Source organism: Seriola aureovittata, chromosome 14, assembly GCF_021018895.1.
Source record: "Seriola aureovittata isolate HTS-2021-v1 ecotype China chromosome 14, ASM2101889v1, whole genome shotgun sequence".
Taxonomy (NCBI): domain Eukaryota; kingdom Metazoa; phylum Chordata; class Actinopteri; order Carangiformes; family Carangidae; genus Seriola; species Seriola aureovittata.
The window spans coordinates 15756885-15782522 of NC_079377.1; the positions used below are offsets into that span (position 1 = coordinate 15756885).

Genomic DNA, 25638 nt, shown 5'->3' on the forward strand with positions numbered 1-25638 from the left:
TAAGTATTTGTAAAACACTTCACTGTTTGAAGTTGAACTGAAAACAATTTAAATACCATGTTGCAGTGAAGTTGACTGTTGGCTGAATAGTTCACTCAAATCATGACGTCTTCTCTTAAAGTACTTTCAGAGGTCTAAAGGTTGAAAGCTATTGGATATTTCACAAGAGACTCTCGAACAAATGAAGAGACATTTAGATAGGAGAAACGTGTTTTTTTAAATTTACTTTTCATCTTACATCATCAGTTCCTGATCAGCACCTCGAATTACTGTTATTACATTACCTATGATAGAGTGCATTTATAGAATATTTAATTATAGAGTTTAGTTTCCCTGTATGATGCATGAATGCTGCTGGCCAGATATAAAATGAAAATGAAAAGGTTTTACTCATTCTTTCAACACTGCAGTGTTAGTGCTGACAATTATGCAGATGTTGCGTTGTTTTGCAACAAGGTGAGGTGATTTTGTTTTTGGCTTTGACATCAGTTGGCTTTAAGTAGTTTTACTGAGATAATATGTGCAATTTTTATTATTGTCTGCCTGTGTTTTTGCTTAGTCACTGAAAAGCATTTTTTACTGCCCTATCTGCAATGTGACTTTGCTTTGTACTACATTTTTAGAGTGAAGAAAGAAGTATCTTCAATTATATTAATCCCCATGGGGATATTTGTCCTCTGCATTTGATCCATCTTAACTGTTTAGGAGCTGTGTGTAGCCACAGCTCAGCGTCACAGGCCAGCAACTGGGTCAAGGGCAGTGATGAAAGATATGAATAATTCCAATAAACATATGCTCATATCCATCATCTCCACTATAAATAACATTTTGCTTTTCATAGTCGAATCTCAAGTTAAACCAAGCCAGCTCATTTTTATTTATTGATCAGTTTATGTTTTGTCCGCATGCTGATGGGCCTCCTCTCATGTATTCCAGCCCTTTGTACTTGAACTTCTCATTACTCGGAAGTTTTGCTGGGTGGTTTGTTCAGTTGTACTGTAGTATCACAGACTAAGCTCTAAATCTAGACTTGAGAATCTGAGCATATGGGACCCAGCGGGGGGAGTACACTGAGTCAGCATACAAAAAAATCAATGAGTAAGATTTTCACCCTCAGAGGAAAATGTACCTCTCCTGAAAAAACTGAAAATATGAGCGCTTCTATGACTGCACTTCCTGTGCATACTTCCAGTCAGTTTACATGTATCTTATCTTATATTCTTAAGTTTTTTGCACAGACTTATCATAAATGGTTTATTTCAGCCTGATGAACGCTACCTGTTCATGAAGAGGTGCACGTTCATGTGGTTTCATCATTTGCATAATTGACGCCCCTAAAATGACCATATAAGGCGACTATAGTTCCGCTATGTTCATAGCAAGTTTCGTTAGTAAAAAGAAGAATTTCACATTACATTAGCTTTAAGTCCCGTTGTCAGAAAACATCAAACACATTTAGCAGTGTCGGTATAGTATTATAAGAGGACCTGAAAGAATGAGAAAATATTTACAGTACAGCTGTCAACAACATGTCATCCGAGCAGTGCTGTACTGTGACAGAATTAAAGAGAGAATGATTCAGACTGAGGTTAGTTGCCAAAACGTGTCTTTCTAAAGCAAAGCAGTCCATTGCTAATATGAGAAGTGGGCAAGGAGACGTGACAGTCATGGTAATATTAGAGGGGATAAGATTTCAGTCTGCAGTAGGTGATATTGCACTGTTGAGAGCAACAGAGGATAATACTGGGCACAGACCTGCATAAAGACCCCGAGGCAGCTGTTGGAGTGAGAGAATCAACTGCTGAACCGAATGACCTGCTGTGCTGAAATATGCTCGTAAAAACTGTAGAATCTGAAAAACCTCTCATTAAATTAGTAAACCATGGTGATGATGATTTGTATTTGATCTATGTTTTTTATTTTCCTTAATTTCTGGATTATATTTGAACTCCAAATTCACTCAGACTAAGGCATTATGATTTCAGGTCAAATCTGTGCACAACTCAGATGGCAGGTCAGGACTGGCTGCGAATTGTTGTTGGACAAAAACAGGAAATTGATAAATGCGACAATCACTCCTGCGTACCACAGAAGAACGAATCTGTTCGTACAAGTGGGTCTTGCATGAGGCCCGTTAAGTCCACCTTGCTCACTGATGGTGGGACACATGGTCCTGATGAATGTCTGCTGTACAAGCAGCATTTCTTCTTCACCATAGTGATGGATAAAAGAATATAAATTGTCGGAGGTACTTACTTTTAGATGCCTTTATATCACATTACTGGATTCCTTGTTAATGGCACCACACCCTGTAGACTTGTTGATGAATGGGAATTAGCCATGTGACTATATTCTCAGCTGAATTAAGCAGAATTTAAACAAGATTGAAATGCTGACATGAAGGAGCCAAGACACGAAAGGCTCTGCAACTAAAGAAAAACAAAAACATCATCAGTAACGAAAAGAAGTCTCACACTTCTGTAGCTTTCATGCTGTTGGTACAAAACCTTTGGTCAAACACATTGTTCCGGATGTGCATACATCTACCGTGGACCCCTTGCACATGCATGTACACAGATGACACACATGATTTTGTGACTTGAAGATATTGCACTGACTTAGTTTAGTTTACTGTGGCCTTGATTATAACTGCTACGTGCCCTAAAACCAATAGTAACCCTTAACCCTACAATTTAATGATTTATCGTGTGGGAACCTGATTTTTGTCCCAAAATGGGGAGTGAGCCCGACTCACTGTTTACGTGTAAACACAACGCGATAAATACATCTACACATTTATGCATTTTGAATGTATGAGATCCAATAGAGATGTGTCAAAGTATTTTCTTCACAGCCTAAAGCTTAATTTTACATCAGTGTTTCACCACAAGGGAAGTTATTAAGTTATTTGTGGTTGATACATGGTCAGACTAACATAGTTTTCCCCTGACATCACTGTGTAGTCATGACCAAACTTTGCTGGAGATTTGGACCAGTATGCATGAGTTTACTGTGCGTTTTGGTGAGAATTTGAATGAGCAGCGTCATTACCTTTCTTTAAGGATACTCACACATAGACCTCCTGCTGCGGGCTTTCTGCATACAAACCAGACCTCTGCTCTGTCATAATGATTTCCTGTTAAGTAACGTCGACCCACTGACCCCCCGAGCTGGAGGTTACTCCTGCAGAGGTTAATCTGAGGTCAGGCAGTAGAGTCTGTGCAATGTATACATGTAGCAGGGCAGACACTTCAGTCCTCTGGCTTGGCTGAGAAATGTGAGCAAAGGACTAATATCTCACACATTCCTCTTCTAATAGGCCCACCTACAAAGAGTGAGGAGCAGTTATGTGTTAACAGATGGTTATTCTCAGCTCGATCTTAGGATGGACTCTCACGGGCTTGGATTTTTAATGATGTGTTCAGTCTATGCACATGTGTACGTGCATGTACCTTATTTGCATCTCCTGGCATGGGCGTGTACCTCATGAGAACTGTAAAGACTATCTTGTAATTTCTGTGACTCTCTGTTGTAAACTAAATGTTAGAATTTACCCCAAAAAACACGATTCTGTAACAATTAACAGTGTTTGGAGGCATTTTTGCTCTCCTATTAGATTTTACTGTTGGATGGAGGAAAGCGCACGGAGCTCAGTTGTGTGCTCAGTCTCCTCCTGGGAAGAATATTATTCCAGCTCTGTGATACGGGTCATCAGCTTGCAGGGCAGGTCAAGCATCTACTTTATCCCCATCATTTCTCCCCAACTCTCTATAGTGCTTCCCTCAGTTTCATCTCCGCCCCACCAGACTTCTAGAAAAATAAACACATAATTCATCATATAATACTTCAGAAATGTTTAACATCTATGACGATGAATTCATCTCTTGATGTAAACTACCTGAAAACGTTGGCGTAAACATGCTGTAACTTATCTGCAAGTTTATGCTACATTACCTAAAGAAATGTTTCCACAGCTCACCTTCTCGCTCGCTTTTCCATCCTCAAAAGAATCTGTGAACTATTCCCACTGCATAGGATGTGCGTGCTGTTTTGATTTGAATACCTATAGCATTTCCTCTCTTAAGTCGTGAGTTCAAAGTTGTCTCAAGTGATGTACATCATCTACTTAGATTATGCTTCTTTTTTAATAAACTGCAACCCTATTTATGTTGGCTCAGCATAAATGCTTAACATTGTTTTGTTTTCTGCCCATCATATCATATAGAAACTTATGAAATTCATATCTCAGTCGGTTTGCAATTGTTTTTCCACAGTATGAACGTTGCTTGAAGATCCAATATAAACATTGTTTTTACTGTGTCATCTGATTTAATAGTGTATTCACGGTTGAATTTGTTGTTTTACATCAAAGTTCGTATATAATTTATGTTTTTAATGAAGCCGCACTGAGCTGTAAGCTATTATGTATTTGATTGGAAATGTCTCATAACTGATCTGTCTCATATTTGTTGCTGCATCTGGAAACGGAGAAACTTTGTGCCAAAAATGACTTTATCTTAAGTAACAGAGGGATACAGTTATTGGTAAAAACTGTTTTCATTAAGAAAGAAGTGTTGCTTAACTTGAACGAGGGTAAACTTTTTTATGGTGCTCACCAGACACTAACATACCGTACCCTGATTTTATATTTGTTATTGTCCTCTAAAAGCAAAACCAGAAACAGCTTCTTTGTACTACTTCTTTGTAAATCAACTCCAGAAATAGTTAAGATTATTCTTTTTTTTTCTTTTTTTTTTTTGTTAACTGGAATCAATAAAACACAAGAGTTGATGAACAGGCTGTAGCCTGGCAAATGTTGGACAAGGTTTATCCAAACATGTACTCATATCCATAACTGGCCATGGCTCCAGTCCTGCTGCTGGCCCCTCCGGAGAGCCAGGTGTCTGTTCCCATCTGCATCAAACCTTAGCTTCTCCTCAGTGTGCTCTTTCTTCAGCTCAGTTAACTAAACGACCACAAGCGGTCACCCAGCGCTGCCTAAAATGTGCACCAAGCGACAAATTACATATACACAGACAGAGACTTAGACATACTGGTCTGTTTGAAATGTTTATGCATTTCCCTTTACATCATAACTTATTGTCAATTAAGTAATTATGTGAAGTATCATCGTTTATGTACGTGCATTACACTACATGAAGCATGGGAACTCAAATTGACCTGACAGCACTTGGATGAATGTTTTATGAATTTAAATGTATTCGTGCTGTGTTCATTGTTTGTTTTGTTTGTTTCTAAATGACAAATTTCTGTCAAACTGAAATATTATTGCTGTGGCTGAGCAGCAGTGCAAGTCTGCTCCATTTAAAACAAACAAACTTTATTTTAGTTGTATATATAAGGAATATACTGTATATATTTCCTCTTATTTCATATTAAGGTCAGTGTTTTTTTTTAGCAGCAGTGTAAGCACACAGACATGTACAGTAAATGTGCACATAGTGATGAGCGTCAGAACACAGAGCGGGTTCATTGACACAAGCGCCCATCCATTCAGTGTTTTGTTGCAGTCTAGGCTTTGGAACTGAAAGACGCTTTCACATCTAAACATGAATGGGACTTATCAAGGGGATATGATACTGTTGTCAAGTAAATAAATGCTGTGCTGTTAAACAGAGGCAGCTGCAACGCCCGTATATACACCATGTCTACCACTGCAGTATATTTTCTAAAAAGATCTGATGATTTGCTTTGTTACTGTCCTTGACACACTTACTGTGGTCCTCCACACACCCGTACAGTATGTGTCCCACCCTGTCTCCCTCCCTCTGGTAGTGGGTCAAGTTCTGCATGCATTCTCAGCGAGGGTTTGGCTGGTACTTGTGTGCCAACTGCATTTGGATAGTCCCAGGCAGAGCTTCAGCTTTAACTGGTTACTGGATTGATCAAATCGTATTAATGCTCTGACCTCTCTTACTCTCACACTCATACTGACCATGCTTCTCTGGTGTTGCTTCCTTTCCAGAGACTGTGGAGGCTCTGGCAAACGTAAATCAGGTAAGGATCTGAAATCTTTTTACCTTGGCCAGTAGAGTCTGTGACAGTCACTCTCACCATCCATGTGTATTGTTGCTTTATTGCATTTACATTGTGACTTTGAGGTCTCTCTCTCTCTCTGAAGACTACAAGTTTGAAAATTAAAAAAATCTTGCGGTGTGGAGTTGATCTCACTTCTGTAGCCTGCTCACCACCTTTTCTTGAGGCTAGCAGCTCGGGGCTACAGCCTGTACTTGCATAACACACCCCAATGTATAACAGAACTGTTGGTGATCACGTTGCATTGTGGGTAATGTAGGCACCAGGTTTTGAAGAAGAGTGTTTGGAGTACATTTGCAAGGATTTGTCGAACAACTCTTTGACAACTGGCAACTATTTTGATAATCAGTTAATGATTTCATTTTTTTTTTTAAGCAAAGGTGCCAAATATTCTCCGACTCCACCTTCACGAAGATTTGCTGCTTTTCTTTGTCACATGTGACTGTAAATTGAATATCTTTTGGAATATTGTTCAGACAACACAAGCAATTTGAAGATGTCACCACGGGCTCCAACAGCATTAAATGAGAACAGAATTTTCAGAATTATCAATGATGAAAATAAATGAAAAAGACACCTCTGGTTCTGCTGCACTGATTTTGATCTTTTTTTTAAATTTTTTTTAAACTGTCCATCCTGACCCCCAGCAGTGTTAAAGGAGTGTGACGCTGAATCGGTGGAGTACTTGCCCGTGGCGACATAACACTTCTCTATTATGATGAAATGGTTAAGAAACACGGTGTTAGGTGAGAGAGACCACCTGTTTGTGTCTCTGTGCTCCGTATTTACACTGCCAGGGTTGGCTGACGGATTTATGTTTTGTGTGTGTGTATGAGTGTGAGCGAGTGCAAGGAAGACAGAAAGCCTGAGTGACTCAGCTGAGCATGGGGATACAGGCGTAGGAGGCAGCAGGAAAAGTATGAGAGGAGTTTAGTGAACAGCTGTGCAAGTGTTGTGTGTGTGTGTGTGTGTGTGTGTGTGTGTGTGTGTGTGCGCGCGCGCACTTGCATGCATGCAGTCTCAGAATACCCACGTGCATTACTAAATTACATGTTAGTCCAGCAATCAGATGCAAAGTTGCTATGACCATCCGTCCTGCAATCTGCCACAGTTGCGTATGACATAGCTGGGCAATGAACGTCTTAGTAAATGAGCTGTAAGTTAATAAGTTAATTTTCTGCGGGCTATCCACTCTGAGGAAAAGCTGTGCCAGAGTTGCCACCAAACGAAATAAGACCCCAACCTAATTTCGTTATGTGTTCCATGGTATTGAGGCTTTACGTAACAGGGAATTCCAGCTAGATTGTGAAATGGAAAAATTGTCTTATTTCAGCTGTGTGTGTGTGTGTGTGTTTGTGTGTGTGCATGTGGAGTAGCCTACATTCAGTCTGTGCAAGATATTAGATTGGTTTCCAGTTATATTCATATCGGCTGCCTGGAAAGTTCGTCATATAGTGGCTGTTGTTTGCATGCACAGTTTCAGCTGTTTTATTCTGAAGGGTTTGGTTTGATATTAAATATGTTATCGGCTCTGAAGTTGTTAAGATGTACATGTATATATGCTTTCAACAAATCATTGGATGGGATCAAGTCTACCAGTGAAAGCAATGATAACACACTTTATATCTGGTGCTCATGATAATTTACTATTCAGATTGAACGCGGGGCACATACTGAACAGGCCCTCCATACTTGATCTCTAAACCTTCACCATAGTCCCCATGCTGGACATTAGCGGTTATTGCAGCTGAAAGATTGATCTTTCTCTTTTAAAGCAGGACAGCAGATAAAGTGCAGTGAGTCTGTGGTGAATTTGTGCTGTAGCTGCAGCTTATGGTTTCCATAATTACATGGTGCAGGTCTCCCATAAGAGTTTACTGAGCCCCTGCCCTAAACAGGAGAATGTTGCCCTTCACCACAAAACTGCATGCAGTTAGCGGTTGGAGTAGGAACTTGGTTTACCTGGCAAGCAGAAGAAATCAGAGGAACATCTTAGGTTTACACACTCGCAGATGATCACTCACCGTTGGTTTCATTATCATCTTTGTCTTCATGATGATTTCATCTTTGTTTTCATTTGCATCATGATTGTTTTTGCTTCTTACTCTCATTATGACTCTTCAGTTTCCTTAATGCACTTCATTGGTGATTTGTCTTTGTTTGTACTGATATTAGATGATGGACACAAGTGAAAAGAAGTTTCTTAAAAGGGAGCAGTAGTATATACTACACTCTCGTGTATTCAGTGAGATTCTGGCCCATTTATTTTCTATGACTTCCGCTTCAAGAGCTCCTCAGTATGAGATAGAATCAGTCTACATTATTAACATAGCATCATAGCCAGGCCACTATCTACGTAAGGTTCAAGGAAAGACACATTATCTTCAGTCTAACATAATGGAGTTGTCAGGAGTGCTGCTTGTCAGCATAAATCACTGTCAGATAACTGACTGATGCTTTCATCAGCCAAACCCTGAAGGAGTCATGTTTTGACAAGATACTATGGTGATGAAATACTTTATAATTATTTTAATACTTTATCTATACGCAGGAGAGAAAGACAAAGGGAACTGTCTCATCGGTGAAGGGAAACAATCTGAGTATTTAAATTAGCTCTGATTTTAGGATGAGCTGCATTTCAGGATGTTGAGATTCAGGGACTTCATATCAGCCCCAAAGCATTAGTGATAATCTGTATTCAAAAAGAAAAGTGAGATGAGCAGAAGACAGTTAGAAAGTGAGTAGGAGAGAAAAAGAAACGGAGCGCTCGGGGGTGTAGTGCATGTGAAAAGCAGCTGGAGAGGAGAGGAGGTTTACGTGGCAAGTGGAAACCATTTCAGTGTTGCACATGGACTGAGGGAGTGTGTTTATATGTGCAGACCTGCTGTCTTTATTTGAGCTGCAGGTCTCTGGGGGCCTGTAGGGTGTGCAAGTGTGCATGAGGTTGTGTCTATGTGGGTGTTTACCATACTGTATGTGGGTATGCACGTGTGTGTGTGTGTGTGTGTGTGTGTGTGTGTGTGTGTGTCTGTCTGTGTGTGTGCGTGCTTGCTGGGAGGAAAAGAGTTAATCTGTTCATGAGTTAGATGGTGGGCGGGTCCGGAGGTTTGTGTGTTTGTTTGTATTTGCAGATGGATAAGATTTTAAACTGGCATAGGAAATCATTAAGGCTAATGAGCCTGTCCAAATCACTTTAACAACCGTACACTGTTTCAGCAGCGTATTTCTCAATGAACAGCTATTGAATACTGGGCTTCAGCAGATTCACCCCTTTCAAGACTCATGCACAATGAGCCTCACAGTACCTGAAAGATCAATTATGTGGGTTAAAACCAGGTTTAAATCACATGTTGCATTTTTTTTTACTGACATTTACACATTAAAAGTGATAAATGTTGCTGTTCATTTCATGGATGCAGCTTTGACATAATACAATATAACAGTGTAGAGTTTGTATTTCTTTTTAAAATTACCACTTAACTTTGGCAGGGTTGAATCCCCCCCACCCCCTCTGCTGCATTAGAGCAGATCTAATACAGGCTGCTCTGTTTCTGATAAGTGGCCATTTTTCAAAGTGGACTCACACCCTAGAGGCAGCACTTAAGCTTCATGCTCACAACTCCACGTTCAAGCCAGAAAATGTTCTCTAATGAATGAGGTCACGAATATATATATTTTTTCAATTTAGTGTTTTGTAATTTTGCATAGGGTGTCAGTAAAGTCATGTTCTTTGATGCACTTTTCCTTCACATGCTAGTTGTCAAGTGTTGGAGATGTCAGGGTTTGTACTGGAGAGCGTGATGAAAAGATGGGTTGCTTTGATTTCCCTCAATAAGTTAGCAGTTTGCATCTAATCCCACACTTTTTTGGAAAGCCCCTGCATCATCAACATCCAGTGCAATGCAAACTACTGAAGCCAAAGTTTCTTACCTTCTTATACGCAGGTTACATGATGCACAGTCCTGCATTGGTTTGATGTATTCCACTGTTGTTGATGATGGTAATGTTCCAACAAATGTAGCAATGCACCAGCAAAGGCAAGAAGGGAGACTGCAGCAAACATGGATGTAAACAATGTAGGTTGCCTATTCTTCCAAACATTGGTGATGCTCTTGTTTTACAACGAGGAGGCACACAATGCACTTTAGTGAGAAACAGTGAAAGTCACTTGTTTACAAAGAAACTCCACAGAGTACCTTAACATATTTGAAAATAAATGGACCTAAAATTCTGAAATGATCAGCAGATCAAGTGAAGATAATGGAACAGTTTTTAACAGCTTTTTGAAGGCTGTGTTACTGTAAGATGATTTTGGGGAAGGTTTTTGCACTATTTGTTTGTGGTCTGCCCCTTCTCCCTCAGGGCCACATACTGATTCAATGACATGAGTACATCTGTACTACATTGAACAGCAGTCCTGTGTCCCTTTCTAATCCAACTGCACATCTGCTGCTGATGAGCCAAACAAAGGCATTGCACATTGCCAAATTTTACTCCTCTCAACCCAGTTCTGCTCTCATAAAGTCACCCCAGGGTTCAAAATATGGCACTAAGACACAGAGGCCAGTGCCAACTATGCTATCAACCAAAGAAGCTTGATCCTGAAAAGTCTCTCACGAAGAAAAATTCCCATCCCTTGGTATAAATGGGTAGACTACACTCCCTGGTTTCCTCCTCTTGGTGATGAATTATTGCAAAGTTCCCAACTGTCATCATCTTTGGATGGAGCCGATGATGGGTGAGTGGGGGTGGGGTTGGGGGTTGGATGGAGTTAGGACGCCTGGGAGTGCAAGGGTGGGAGCAGGAAGCACATGTATAAATCAGAGTGAGGAGAGATATAAACACAGAGAGTTGCTAATAGGGCTATCTGATGGCAGGCTAGAAAAAAATACTTTCCCTTTTAAATCTCATAAATACTTTAGATCTAGATTGTGCATACACATAATATCATACACATATAAACACAGATGTTAGCTCATGCACACGCTATGTCTCTATCTCTGCACCATGTCTGTGACTTTTAGCTATTTCAAACATTCAGCTATGACTTTTAGCTAATGATTTGAAACATTTAGCCATTACATACTAACGATTTTAACTAGCCAATCTAGCCATTTCAGCCTTAGCAGTTGCTTTTAGCTATTTGAACCATACCATTACCTCAGTATTTAAACAATTCATCCATTTCTTTTTCTTCTAGCTATTTCCACCATTTATCCACCAGCTTTAAATAACTATTACAACCATTTAGCCATAACGTTTAGCAACGTATTTCAGCCATTTAACCATTATGTTTAGCTAACTGTTTCAACTTTTCCGCTCGCTTTCTAACAGTCGTCATGTGCTTCTTGTTTTAGCTGACCCTGTGTGTGGATATTTACTGTATTTGTTTTTAATGGAATCGTAATTTCTATATCTCCAAATTAGTTGAGCTCACAGTCTTTCCACATACCTCTTGGAGAAGTATCGCTGGTTGGAAATCACTGGTCTATAACTAGTCCATACCATGTGAAATCATCTTTTTCAGGGAATGACTGATTGAAGCACTGTAACTTTTTTTGGGCTGATTTATTTCATTGAAACCTTTGTTTGCACACATTAATTTATATAGCTCATTTCAGCTCTCTTTACACATATCCCATTTGAAATTAGACCTATCCTAGCCAAGACTGTTTCACCTCATTTTTTCTCACACATGTTCTTGTTCTGGCTCTGTTTTCCTGCTGTTGCAAAACATTTCATTTCCTGAACGAGGCTGAAATATTAGCTTTTGTTTTTCAGGCCTATTGACTTTGCTGACAGAGTCTTTACTCACTCACCTCAGGTCTCAGATTTACTGTTCACTCACGGCAGTAGTTAATTGTGTGTTTTAGAAACATAATTTAACATAGATTATGATTTTATGAGATCATGATCTGTTGAGTTTTATGTCCATCTGTGTTGAAATTATATTGTTGGCAAGTGTGTGGTTCCTAGATATGGTACTTATTTTAAATTCGGTTCCTGACAGCTCATTATTTTATTGCAAGTTCAAATTCAGCATTAAGAAAAGGCACAGAGCAAATCCGCAGGGTTTCTGTTTGTTGTGGTTATTATACAGATGGTTAGTTGAATAGAGGGAAATTTACTGATCATGAAAAAGTAAAACTAATTTAAAATGCACACAGGAAATGTACTGCATATTGATAATCTGTAAATCTAGATAAGCTAAAACCGTAGGTGATGGCTGGGAACTTGATTTACACGCACTCATTTACGCACTTTGTCCCATACTTAAATCTCTGCAGCCTGTAAAATTTGTGATATCTGATGGCTTTAAAAACATACCGCTGTGTAAAACTTGCATAAAAGCAGTCATACTGTAAATAAAAGTGAAATTACTGACTCAAATAATTAATTGCAGATATGATTTTTATGTATTTTAGATTGGGAAACATTCTATGACAGTAACAGCTAAACAATGTTTGAGTCAGTTATTTCATGTCGTTGTGGATCCCACATTATTAGTAATGAAAGTTAATTGATCTGCAAGTTAAAACAAACCACTCAACCACACATTTCAAATCATAATGTCAAAAGAAATATCACTGTTTGCTGTAACTGAAGTAATTGCTGTCATATTATACTTTGAAGAACAAGAAGGCAATACCCAGAATTTTAATATGCTCTTTCCAGTGTTTCTGCACCCAACTTTGTGGTTTGACAAAACATCTTTCAGAAATAACGTGAAGCTTCATAAACCATGACCCAACCACAGTAATCCAGTGTCAGGCTCTTTGGCAGTCTTAGCATTTCAGATGCTAATGGTGCTGAGTTCATCTTCATAACTTATTATCTCCTTGACATTTCAAATTTACTTCCAGAATCAAATTCAAAATATTGTCCTGATTTAGAGAAATGTTAATCTCTAGTCTGGAGGACTGTCGCCAGGTCTGCTCTTTGGAGAAATGGCAGATTAATCCAAGTTGTCTTAATCATTCTTTATCAAGCCTCAGACCTTCCATCTCTTGGACTGACTTGTTCTTATTTTCCATCCTCAGGAGAAAGCTGACTTCCTCTTTCCAGAAGCACATTTTACCACATGTTATAAATATTTGTTGATTATGTGAGTCACACTCACATATTTAATTTTTCTTCCGCAGTAACGGAGGGCCGTTAGTAAACCCAGTGTGGGAGCAATGTGACCATAAACAGACATTGTGATTCTTACTGTGTTTGTAGATGTCTGTCTGTTATTCAAACGCACCATAAAAGTACATTGTGTATCTGTTGTAGCAACATAATGAGGATAAACAGATATAATCTTAAGTGTTTGCAGACAGCAGCTTCCTTCTGGTAGGAGCTTTGAACTCAATGGTCAGCAGAAGTTCTTGTTAATGTGTGAACTGAATGTAAGCTGGAGTGGTGTCTGGATTCCAGCTGACGCTTGTTAGATCTGCTTTAGTTGATTCAGCTATGCTTGTTGTAAGGATTTGTCAAGACTAAAGCTGCAGCCGGGCTAAGTTAATGTTGCTTTACTCATGTGGAGGGAAAAAAAATGTTGTGGATGTTTGAAAAGTATTGGCCAGTATATGCTCTCTTCACGTCTTTATAAAGGAAAACATATATTTCTGTCTTAAGAAGTCATTCTTGGAGTTAGTTGGAGTGATCTAAACTCTGGTCAAGTACTGGATGTGATTGAGTTATGATAGTGGCACAAGCTGTAAAAAAAACTAAGTCACTGCTGGTGCTTATATGGTTAACTGAGCGAAGTAGAGAAAGGAAGATTTCCATTGGCTGGGCCACACGCTGTAGTCAGAGCTCTAGTGTTTCATGGAGACACAGGGCCATCCCTCTGAGCGCAGCTCCAGCCCCTTCATCTGGTTCTATTTAAGGCCTCTAGTGCCGACTCTTATGATTGGCGTACACAACCCCCTACTCTTCCTCCAGCTCCAGCCCTAACTGAGGAGAAGGAGGCTTTTTAGCAGATGGTTTATTTTCCAAGGGAAACCATTTCTTTCTCCCACTCTAGTGTCCTGTCCTCAGCTGGCTTTAGCTCACTTTTCTATCACTACTACAGCTCCTCCTGCTTTCTCTTTGCTGCTCCTCTTTCCACTGTGTTAATGTGTCTACTTGCATCTACTGACCCGGTCTCAGCTTTGGTGGACATTAAGGATGAGGCCCCTTCTGTAACACAGAATGGATTTTCTGCAGTTGACTGCTTAATTCTTCACCTTTTGGAGGGGGATTCTTTTCCTAGACTTTCAGCATCTCCATTGCCCTGGATGTTGGGCTGGAGGGGGATGCAGCTCTATGGCTAGACTCTCAGGAAGATGCACTGAACCCTGTGAATATTGTGATTGGCTGAGCTTTACAGACAAAGTGGCCTATGGCACAACGAGTGCCCACCAGTCGTTCTCGTGGACCTATGGCTGGCAGCTGGCTGACAGCATGTTTTTTCCCATCAACCCCAGGTCTGGATGCCTCGGACCCCATGCTCCTGGAACAGTATGTGGTGGTGGCCAATTACGAGAAACAAGAGCCTGCAGAAATCAGCCTTCAAGCGGGCGAGGTGGTCGACGTCATTGAAAAGAGCGAGAGTGGTGAGTAATCAAAACAAATGCACAACAAAAACATGTTGAGCAGATATAGGCAGCGTGCATGCTGTGTGTATGTCAGACACAAGCAGACACTTTCATGATTCACTCCATAGCTCCTCAAACATTTTCCCTATCTCAACCCTCTCACCTCCTTTGTCCACAGCTTGCTAGCTGATACTTATCCCCATCTGGAGGCTCGCTTTGGCCTGCCGTCAGCCCTGTTTTTTCCCACTGTTGGTTTAGGCTGGAGGCCAGAATGTTGCCTCTAGCAAGAGGAATGTCTTCCAGACTCGTATTAATTATTCCACCTCATTTTAATGGAAAGCCGGCAAGACATGCCGGATTTACAAATAGCAGCTGCAGAGTCCTTAGTCAGCTGTTTAACCTCTGGAAAGACCTAGCAGACAGGGCCAAGATCGTGTTTTAAGGTATATGTGATTCAGCTTGACAATAATGAATGTTTAATGAGTCAGTATCATGCTGGTGTTAAGCATAACTTCATGATATTCTGGTATGCTGTGACACTTCTTGAATCTATCGTGGGTGGAAGAAGATACAAAAGGCTTTAATTATTTTTCTAGCAAATGTATATGAATTAACTGAAAAGAATATAATGCCTATGTTTTAAATGCAGTAAAATGAAAACTGGTTTGATAGATTTAGGACACCAGAAAATCTGCTTCTACTGTAGTTGCATTTTATTTGTCATTAATATTATGAGTACCAAACCATGTGTCTGGGGTAAACATGCAAAAACTGTCAACTATCAGTGACACCAAGGTCCAAGCACCTGCCTGAATCACTTTTATTTTAAAGGGAATTTCTCATCTGAAGCACAAGAGTGAGTGGAGAGGTATAGGCCTGGTAACAGGGTCTGACGTTCCGCTTTAATGGTGTGCCGAGACAGTAAAACAGTAATGGGACTCATGTGTTCTTCAGAGGGAGGACGGGGGAAAGAAGGATGGAGGAGGAAACTGTGACCAGGAAGGCAATTGGACTTGGGTTTCATGATGGGTGTGAGTGAAACGCCATGCCACCCTGGCCTTAAGGAAGAGGGTCTGTAGATTGGATCGCTTTGAAGTGTCTCGTGTCCTGCCTTTGGGTTCATGTATTTGTTTTCACTCCCTGCTCCAGTAGGATTTCAACCCAATGGGGAGCCACAGTGAGGCGGATATTCCAACACCTTGAAGTCCTTTTTACCGGGGGCCTTATATGAGAGCTTTCCTCCATTAACTTGAACTGCATGGTCCTGTGCTTTTAAGTAGAGGCCCCTTCAACTTTTGTATTTCAGCTGACCATGGTGCAAAGTTATAGTGGTCGGTCCGCATGCTGATGATACCTGCAGAATGTGATTTATGATTTCCAGGCTTCCGTTTTATTACTCCAGCTTAGTTTCCATGTTGTTATTGTTTTGTTTCAGCCTTTTCTCTAATGCAGGCTGATGTGTTGTTGCCCTCAGTTTAACTCATTCATTCTTTTTCTGGTTTGGTAGGATTTCTCATGAGTTTCTAGAAAGCAAAACGGTAGACTCCAGGTCTTTTTAAAACACATCCTAAGGCTATTTGACAGTTTTATTATACACTGACGGACACTTTCACAGAGATCTGAGGTAAATACAACCGCCCCTACATCTTGCTATGGAGACTGTTTCCAGCAGCACAGCTAGCATTTAACTGAAATCTCAACACCTCCTGCAATGGAAGTCGGCTAAAGCTGCTCCATTTTGGCCCGTTGACATCACTCCATAACCCCTTTGCCAATACTAACAAGACCAGGTGTGTGCTAAGAAGATTTCAGAGCTCATTTGACTTAGCATCCATTCCCTTGCAGGATAAGTACAAACCCTTTAATGGTCTCTGACAGATTGATCTGTATATTACAGAGCTAAGTGGTGAATAGTTACAGGTACTAAAATGTGTCTGTTACTTTTGTTATGATAAAAGGGTTGTATGGATTTTGCTCCATATTTTCCTTTAAAGCCAATCTTATTTAAACCAGCATGGGTCTTTGGATGCACTGAGTGGAATATATATATCATATTACCATCTTATTTTGTATCAGCATTGTGTATCTGACTGGTTTTGTGAGATTTATTTATTTTTTGCACAAGGTGTGAGAGTATGCGACTGAAACGGTGACAGTTCTAGAAATGGAAAAACTGCAGCTCTGTATTATTTTTGCTAGTCACCCTAGTCCTTCAACAGAAGTCCCGCTGTTAAAGCTACTGTACCCATAGACTGTGTCTGTGACTGCTGCCCAGTGCAGTTATCGACTTTCCCTTACCTTGGATTAGATAATATATGCCTTTGACAGGGCAGTGAATCTAGGTCAGACCTATAAGTGAGCTCAGCTTTCTCCACTTTTCCAGCTTGCTGTCCTGAGCCAAGGCAGTATTTTCCGTTGCACTGGCTGACGATACAGTTTGTGTTGTGGCCTTTGTTTCAGTTGGTACAATAGTTTATATTGATTGCTGGTTTGTTGGGTTTAAAGTGGTTGTAGTATTTGGGAAATCAACAGTGCAGATCACTGACAGCTTGATGTTCTGCTAAAGCATTCAGTTTCCCTGGAATAATAATTCTTAAAAGTTATAATGAAAAGTTACATGAAAGTAAATGTTTAATTTAAAGCAGTAATTAAACGTTTTCTAATGATTAATTCTGTCCTCACCCCCTCTGCTGCTATTTTATTTGTCTATTTTATGAGAGTTTGCCAGGGGGGGGATGCTGGCTCAGGAGGAGAGAGTAGTGCAGGGAGAAACTCGGGGAGAAAATGGAAAAAGACATTTCCTGCCAAAGTTAGTGGTTCAGAGAGGTTGGTTCATTATAATGGCTTAATGGATCCTCCAGGATGCCTCCTCAGTTTACACTATATTGGAGAGATGTTAGCCAAAGCTAAGCTAGTAACCTTGTTGGTCAGTTCAAATGCTCTGTATTCAGTGGTTTAAACATTGTCTTTTAATAGAGTAGTATATAGGAAAGGAAAAAATAATTTGCAGTCACTTCTGGAAATGTTGTGCTTACTGTAGCCAGTTTGCCTACACCTCAAGGGCAGCGTTAGGCATGTTGTGCCCAGTCCTGTGTAGAAAATCTCTCTCTGTGGACCAGTCAGGGTTTAACTCATCTCCCAGTCTAGATCAGCTTCTATGAATTACAGTTTGCCAAATGAACACTGGGAATGCCTGTCTGTTTTGGAGAGGCTAGCTCACATCCGGCAGGCCCTTCACCTCACCCCAAGACCCCCTGGTACCACCCATGTAGAGTATGTATTGCATCTCTACTGCTCCACCCAGCATACTAAAGCAGGGAAGAGCCTTATCAAGACAGTAATCTTATCTGTCTTTTTTGTCCTTGTGAACACTGATGATTTTAAGTCCGACAAATCTGAGCCACAGAGAAGCTGGAAGGTAACAGGGGTATCCTGCAGGTGATATTCGACTGGCTGGCTGAAAGCCCAAACATACTGCCTGAGTTAAATCCTGGCAGATCAAGCAGGTCTGGCCCACAGCATGGCATGATGTATGCACACCATGCCATGCTTCACATGGAAAATATGTACCAATACAATAATGTCTCTGCTCTACATCTTCAGGCTGGAGGCAAGATGATCTCAGGGCTCAGCAGGAGCTCAGTGTTCAGAGTCTTTGGATCATCCAGGAGTTTAGCCCAAGAGCAGAAACATATAGAAGGCAGTGATTGTAATGGAAAGAAACCCAGACCAAATAACTACTAGAGTTTAGTCATTCTTATTTTTTGGACAATCAGATTGTTTCTACTAATTCAATTGTTTTTACCCATGCTAGCAGCATGGCCCTAGGGATAACATTATTGGTCTGTTGGCTGGTCAAGCCACTTTGGTCCAGACAGAAATTTCTCATCAAATATTTGATGGACTGCCATGGAATTTGGAGATCCCTCAGCTCTAAGCACCACTGTGCCTGGATGTAGCATTGCAGAGCTGCTAGCATGGCTATAGAGTTTTAGATCTTGTGTGAGCTAATATGCAGAGATGTAAAAACATCCTGCATAAATATGTTACAATGACAGCTTACTTTTTTCTGTACTTAAATAATAGCACCAATAGGAGTGTTGCCATAGTACTATGTAGTTAATGAGAAAGCTGCGGTTCCTTCAGATGGGACAGCATCATGTTTACTGGCTCTTGCGTTTTGTCTATCTCTTACATTCAGGAGGATTAAAGGCAAATGTTTGTGTTGAGCTTCTGGTGCTGCTGGTGCTCAAAGTTTCAGTTCCTCGATTTGGTATGTGCAGTTTCAGCAAGAACATGTTTCCTTGTGTAAAAGAGGAAAAACCCTATAATTCTTGTCAATGAACCACCGAAGACATGTTACAGAAAAATTGCCAAGTGTTAAATGTCTCAGAGCAGATGGAAGACACATTATCCACTCACAGTAATCCCCCGTCCTCCACATTCTTTCAGCTCACCATAGGAAGTCCTAATGACCATCTCAAGAAATTAACCTTATCCTGTATTTTTAGATGTGGAAAGATCAGATGGGAGCTGTGTCACTGGCATTTCAACAAACTGCTGGCTTCTGCTTTATTTTCTTTCATCTTGACACAGACTGATCAGGCAAAGCAGATGAGGAACAGGAGCAATAACAGTATTTAAAAAAGCACAAATAGTGGTAATAATAGTGTACAGAAATCAGTCTGTGGAGCCAAAAAGGTGCCTCTCTCTCTCACTCAAGAATTGACCATTGAGTTAAACCAGCTTTTTTGGGGGGGGGTGGGGGGGGGGGGGGGCTTTCAGACACTCAAGGACTGCTGTGTCTCCAAATCAGTGGAGCCTAGAGAGCACACAAGCTGTGGGCTATAGCTTCGTTCAGGCCATGAGGGGATCCTTTCAGAGGCTGTGGGTGGGGGTGGGATTGGGGGGGGTGGGTGGGGAGGGGGTGAAGGTCGTTTCTTAGGTCAACATTAGCTCTTGAAAGTCGTTTTGTGCCGTTTTCGCCTCCTCCCGCTCGTACCAGCGCCTCCCAGGTAATTGAAACCCAGTGTTTTATGAAAACTGGAAGTGTGTGCATTGGGCTGGATACCTTCCCCCCCTTGTGCTTTGATTCTGGATCTACTGTTAATAAATACAGAAGCTGGAAATGAATGGGGTTTTCTCCTGCTGTACTCAACAGTGGTGTCAGATATCTGCAGGACTGCTGAGCCACTGCATTCCTCATCATTTCAGGTTGTGAAAAAAAAAGAAGCCTCCTTGTGCTGCTGGATCTGTGCTTCTCATATTTATGCTAGATACTGTATGTAGAAATCTTTTGTGAGTATTACAGAGTTACTCCAAAGCACAAAACCATGTTGATTTAGAATTGCAGTACCGTTTCTGGTTTATGTCTCAATGATAAATTTATAGGGATGAGTAGGACATTAAGTAGCATTGCAATCACTGTGATATATATACCATTACGTAGGTATCAGACTTGATTGATTACATACACAGATCACAATTTTGTTTTATAGCTTATACAGACACCTTAGGAGAAACCCAGAATGGCATAAATCTAGTCTCTTGTTGCAGCTGAGAATCTGTTGTTGATTACAGTAAAAATGAAGCATGGGTCTTAAAGCTGATAGAGTTTCCAGATGGCAGATACCGTATGAGAGACAAACAGAGCTTAGAAATGCTACTCGCTCTCATTATATGTCTGTTCACTGTATCTGCAGTTGTAGGTCAAGTGAGCCTATGAGGACAGCTCCATAAAAGTCTGGACCGAGCATCTGTTTACATGTCTTATGCTCCCTCTGCAGAAATGTTTATCTCATCCTTTTTTTCCACATATGCAAAACTTTCAGCTTACATAACCAACATTGATTTTTCTTCATCATACAAGCAATTGGTTTTTGAAAGGCATGGTTCATATTTAGTTAAAAGAATAGTATGACGTTTTCTGGCAGATTTTATTACCGTTTGACAGAGCAGGCTAGCTGTTTTCACCCTGTTTCCATTCTTAGCTCTTCTAGGCTAAATTAACTGACTGCTGCGCTGTAGCCCTATATGTAATGGACAGATATGAAAGTTGGTTATCGACCTCACATCTAGCTTTCCGGCAGAAAGCAAATAAGTGTATTTCCCAAGATGTCAAACATTTGCTTTAAATCTGGTTCCATATATTTCATGCTGTCTAAATTAGGCTGCCATCATCATTTTCAGACATTTGACTCGATTTGATTTGTGTGCCTCACATCAGGCCACTGAGGCATAAACTTAGTTACAACTCGCTGCTGCTTAAAACATCCAGTTTTTCATGGTGCCCTTGTAGCGCAATGCACCGGTGTTGTCAAGACAAACCTTTTGGCTTCTTCCTTTTCAAGGCTGTGACATTTGAGGTTGATGTCTGTGGTTGTAATCCTACGGTGTGATGGTGTTATATGACATCTCCTTCAGAGGCTTGTGGGTTTAGCTATTGTCTTATGCAACCACTGACCCCAAAACTGTTGGGGTTACAAAACTAAACTTTTAAAAGCTTTTTAGATTTACTCAGGATGTTGACTAAGTAGCTATAATCGTAATATTGAATAATGTGTAGCAAAGTGTATTGCCAGTCAGCATTTGGCGGTGCTCTTTTTTTCCTCTGTGGTTCAAACTCAGCAGCAACTTTCCAAGATTTTTTAACTTTTCCTTACGTGGATAACGAGGAAGGGAAACATGTTGACACAGAGTAAAGATACAGGTGTGGTGTCGTATTGTATGTCTACGCTCTGTCTGCTGTGGGAAAACAAATGCACGGATACACATAGTGCTCCCACACACACATATTTCCAGACACAGGGTGTGCTTCCTTCACCTTCGTTCCTCCCACATCTGTACAGCTAATCCCTGCCATCCGGAAACAAGGAGGAGAGAACACGTTCCTCCCCTAATCTTATTTCCATTATCTGCCATTTTGCCTTTCAGCAGCTGAATCCACAACTTCATTCTCTCACCTTGCAGGAGCTTTACTGACACTTTTCCATCATTGGATTTCTTTTATTTGTGATGTTACATTCAAACCCTCATGTCTGACTACAGAGATCTTAATACGCAACAGTACAAGGGTGAAACCCTCTAGGTCATACAGTGGTAAAATGAAGATTAACTAATTACAGAAAAACCCATGCAGCCTAACAGTATGATTCATCTAAATGTTACGCATTATGCAATTCTGCAGACTTGCTGCCTTGGCAGCAGGAGAGCCATAAAACAGCTGTTTCTTTTGTAATGACCTCAGTTGAAGGTCTGTATCATCATGACGAATGCACAAATGATAACGCTGTCAAATATGAAGCTGAAATTATCCAAAACTTAAGAATCACATTCCTCTCTCAGCCCTCATGGAGAAATATTCCACAACATAAAGTGAGATATGTGAAATTAATAGGTGGGTTTCATTTGAAATCTCAATCCCTAAACATAACATGTTGATGTATTAGTTTATGCCCACAACATAGTTTCTGAAATTTGGATTTTTTTGTCATTCTGTGTTGCCCATATACATGGATATGGAGCTGCTTTTTGTGCAAAATTGAAACACTCTGCGAATGACTGCCTGCGATGAAAGGCATGACACATTTCACATTTAGAAGTGTTTTTCTTTTTCTACATTTCACATAATTGCAACCTTTTCTGATAGAAACCTGCCCATGACCAGGAAATCAGCACTTGTGTAATGTGTGTGGGTTTTTATAAGTACTTTTATTGCTTCTTCTGAGGTTCAGCGAATTCAGCCTAAGCACCTGCCATATGGGAGGATGGTTGAAAAATACAGGCAAGGCAGCCCAAGCCATCAATAACAGCATATATTTACTCAGGCCTTTGCAAGTGACAGTGCGTCTTTGCTGCGTATTTATATTTAGACTTACAGCCAAATTACATTCCTACACCTTATTCTTGTATTTGCTTACATTTCTTTGAGTGTCACTTTGCTGAGGTGAAAATGATGTTACCCACCCCCTCCTCCCTCCAGCTGACAAGCTGAAAATGGGAATTTCCAATGCATGGATTTTTTTGACGCAGGTCTTTCTACTTGTGCCAAGCCGATCTCTCTATAATGGTCAATTTGATTTCACGTAGCAGTAATGTAGTTGATGTTGCTCTTTGATGGTCATTAAACATGACACATCAGGTTTAAATGTTTTCAGTGACATAATGAAGTGTTGCAAAATAATGTCAAATTAATGTCAAATTAATACAAAGGCGAAAGTCTTTGTTTTGAATCCACTGGTTCTGAATGTTAGTTTTGTAGCTTGTTGCTTGGTGTCTCATTTACCAACATGGGCTTTTGTTCAAGCCACAGCTTTGGTGCAAAGACTGAGCACATTACATGGCTTGTTTCATCCCCGAGGCCGAGCCAGCATGGTGCTCAGAGCCAGATACTAACAGCATCCTCGTATCTGGACCCACCCTAAACTCTATGCAAAATAGCCCCACTGCACAGCTGATGATTATTTTATGTCGTGTAGCTTAGCAAATTCATCAATTAAATAAATCATCCTTCGCATGAATCACAGACATTGCACTTTGAAGTGAGAAAAAAGGCCTGGAAATGTTTTCTCAGTTATTGCCTTCACTGAGACAGTCATCCATTTAGTCTGTCAGCAGGATAGTTCCTCTACATCCCAGATAAATTTATCAATAGATACGACCAGGGAACAATTTGATTCAGTTATGTTAGTCATCACAGTTTGGGATTGCAAAAATTACAAACGGTTTTACAACCATAATCACTGCATGATCCGGGAGGAAGGGTTCTGATACCAAATCCTAAGGGCGTCCTTGCAGCTATCAATAAATTGTAGAGAAATCATGATGTCTGTGAATACAACAGCACGTTGAGGCATTGTTCAGTGTTGGCAGAGGTTTGGATCTCCACTCCGGTTTGTTTTGCTGAGAGATGAGATGCCATTATCCAGCAGGGGTGAACTTTGTTTATTGTCTTTTTTCAAATTCTCACCGACTTTACAAAAAAATCTTTCCGCATGAAGCAGATCCAACAGAACAGAATGAAAAAGGTCTTTATCACTGATGAAAAGGGCCTCCTTGTCCAATTCCAACACCCCATTTAATCTAATTGAATTGCTACCTGTCTAATTGAAAATTAAGAGCATAATTACAACATATTTCACTAAATACAGATGAATCACAAATGCCAAATATAGGCATCTGCAATCTTTTTTGCTGCCATTTCAATATTAGCATCCCACATTTTTGCCTCATCCTTCCTCATATCATTCATTAAGTTCTTTCTGTTCCTGTCAATCGTTTTATATTCTGCTTCTTTTTATTAATAGTGTGCAAATAAACTACCTCATAACACACCATTTCTGTAGGAAAATGTACACTGGAGGTTTGGACCAGCTGTGAAAGAGTGATGGAACACTCCTTTCCTCTTTACGGGCTATTCAGACAGCTGTCAGCCATATTGTATCCCTGTTACCACAACAAATAGCGTACATGTGGCATACCACATATAGGACAGGTTTCTGTGCCAGCTTTGTCACTTAGGTCTCCTGCAGGGAGCTGACACCATCTCACACATGCAGGGTGACGCTTTTGTGTAACTTTAAAACGTTATGATTAATGCACATATGTTCTTTGCATTTGCCACGTGGCCTTACACAGCACACCTTATCTGGCACAAGGGGTCCCTGTATTCCACTCATTTTATTAAAATCAGATTTTAAAGTGAAACATCAATTTCTATGTGCTCCTCTCCAGTTGAGGCGTTTGTCATAAAGCAGTTGTCAAAGAAATGTTGTCATACCCAGAGGAACCCAATCAAATCAGCTGCAACCCAGGAAAGTGATATTTTGGCTTGTAACAGTACCTCAGTAAAGTCTTGCCCACTGAAATCATGAAGGAACCTGATGAAACGCAGGTTGAACAAGATTGTGTCATGACTCGAGCTTCAGCCAGGCGGTGCTCCCTCTGATGTTCTTGGCCCTGACCGTGGTTATAGATTCTGTTGGCAACACAATCAAGTTCCTCGTGTTCATGTTCATTTGTAGCTCATCCCTGTGATTTGATATGTTTTATCAAATCAGGGCTCAGTGACTAAAACAAAGATATGAGTATTTAACAGGGAATTTAAGCCAGACTAGAAGATCTATGGTCAGATTAGAGGATGTCATCTGTGATCGTTTTCATCAGTTTTGTAGAGGTTTATTATGTGTACTCTGTACTGAAGCAGAGAGGCAGATCCAAATTCATAAGAAAAATGTCAACAAATTCTCTACACTTCAGATGACTTTTTAATACTTACACTCAAAGTTTAAGCTGTACTCACTGTACCCTGCTTTTGTAATGCATGCTGTGTTTGTTAAACATCCTGCGCACTATGCACCTGATTACTTTGGTCTACCTACATAGTCCTGTCAACTTTCAGCCTCTGTATGTTTCCACAGGTTGGTGGTTTGTCAGCACGGCAGAGGAGCAGGGTTGGGTCCCTGCCACCTATCTCAACTCCCACAGTGGCACACGGGATGACTTGGAGGTGGGCGCCTCTAAAGCTGGGGAAGGTAAGTCACTGCTATCCCTCCTGCCTCTGACACACACATACACAAACACACACAAATAATACCACACGCACACACACAAATAATACCACACACACAAATTCAACCACACACACTCTGTTAAATACCCACACACAGACACCACCTCTGCTCTCAATCATCAGCCTTTGATCTGTGACAAAATGGAGCAAACTCGCTCCGTACTACTTCACCGCAGCCGGCCTACGCTAATGTCTGACGCCAGTCTGGTGTGAACACCTCTCTCTGTCTGCCTGCCATCATAAGCATGCTTGAACAGAGTGGAGATTCAGCACTGGCTAAACAGCAAGGAGGAGTTCCAGGAGGGACCAGACCGCAACCACCGAAGTGACGTGCTGCACAGTAATGCACTGTACAGTAAAGATCCAGAGCAATATTAGGTGATATGACCTCCGTGGAGTGAGCTCATGAAAGAGGCATGTGTTTCCATCAGCAGAAAGGAATAAAAC

At 40.6% G+C, this 25638-nt stretch overlaps 1 protein-coding gene across 3 annotated transcripts in view; it reads left to right on the top strand.

Moving 5' to 3' along the window:
* Positions 1–25638, top strand: part of sh3pxd2ab (SH3 and PX domains 2Ab) — a 52256-nt gene that overhangs the window by 16303 nt on the left and 10315 nt on the right. For 2 of the 3 annotated variants that reach the window (XM_056394557.1, XM_056394559.1), the window contains exons 6-8: positions 5987–6018; positions 14511–14639; positions 25040–25153. In XM_056394557.1, the coding sequence (XP_056250532.1) occupies positions 5987–6018; positions 14511–14639; positions 25040–25153 (275 nt within the window). The remainder of the gene's footprint in view (positions 1–5986; positions 6019–14510; positions 14640–25039; positions 25154–25638) is intronic. The other variant, XM_056394560.1, reaches the window with a different exon arrangement.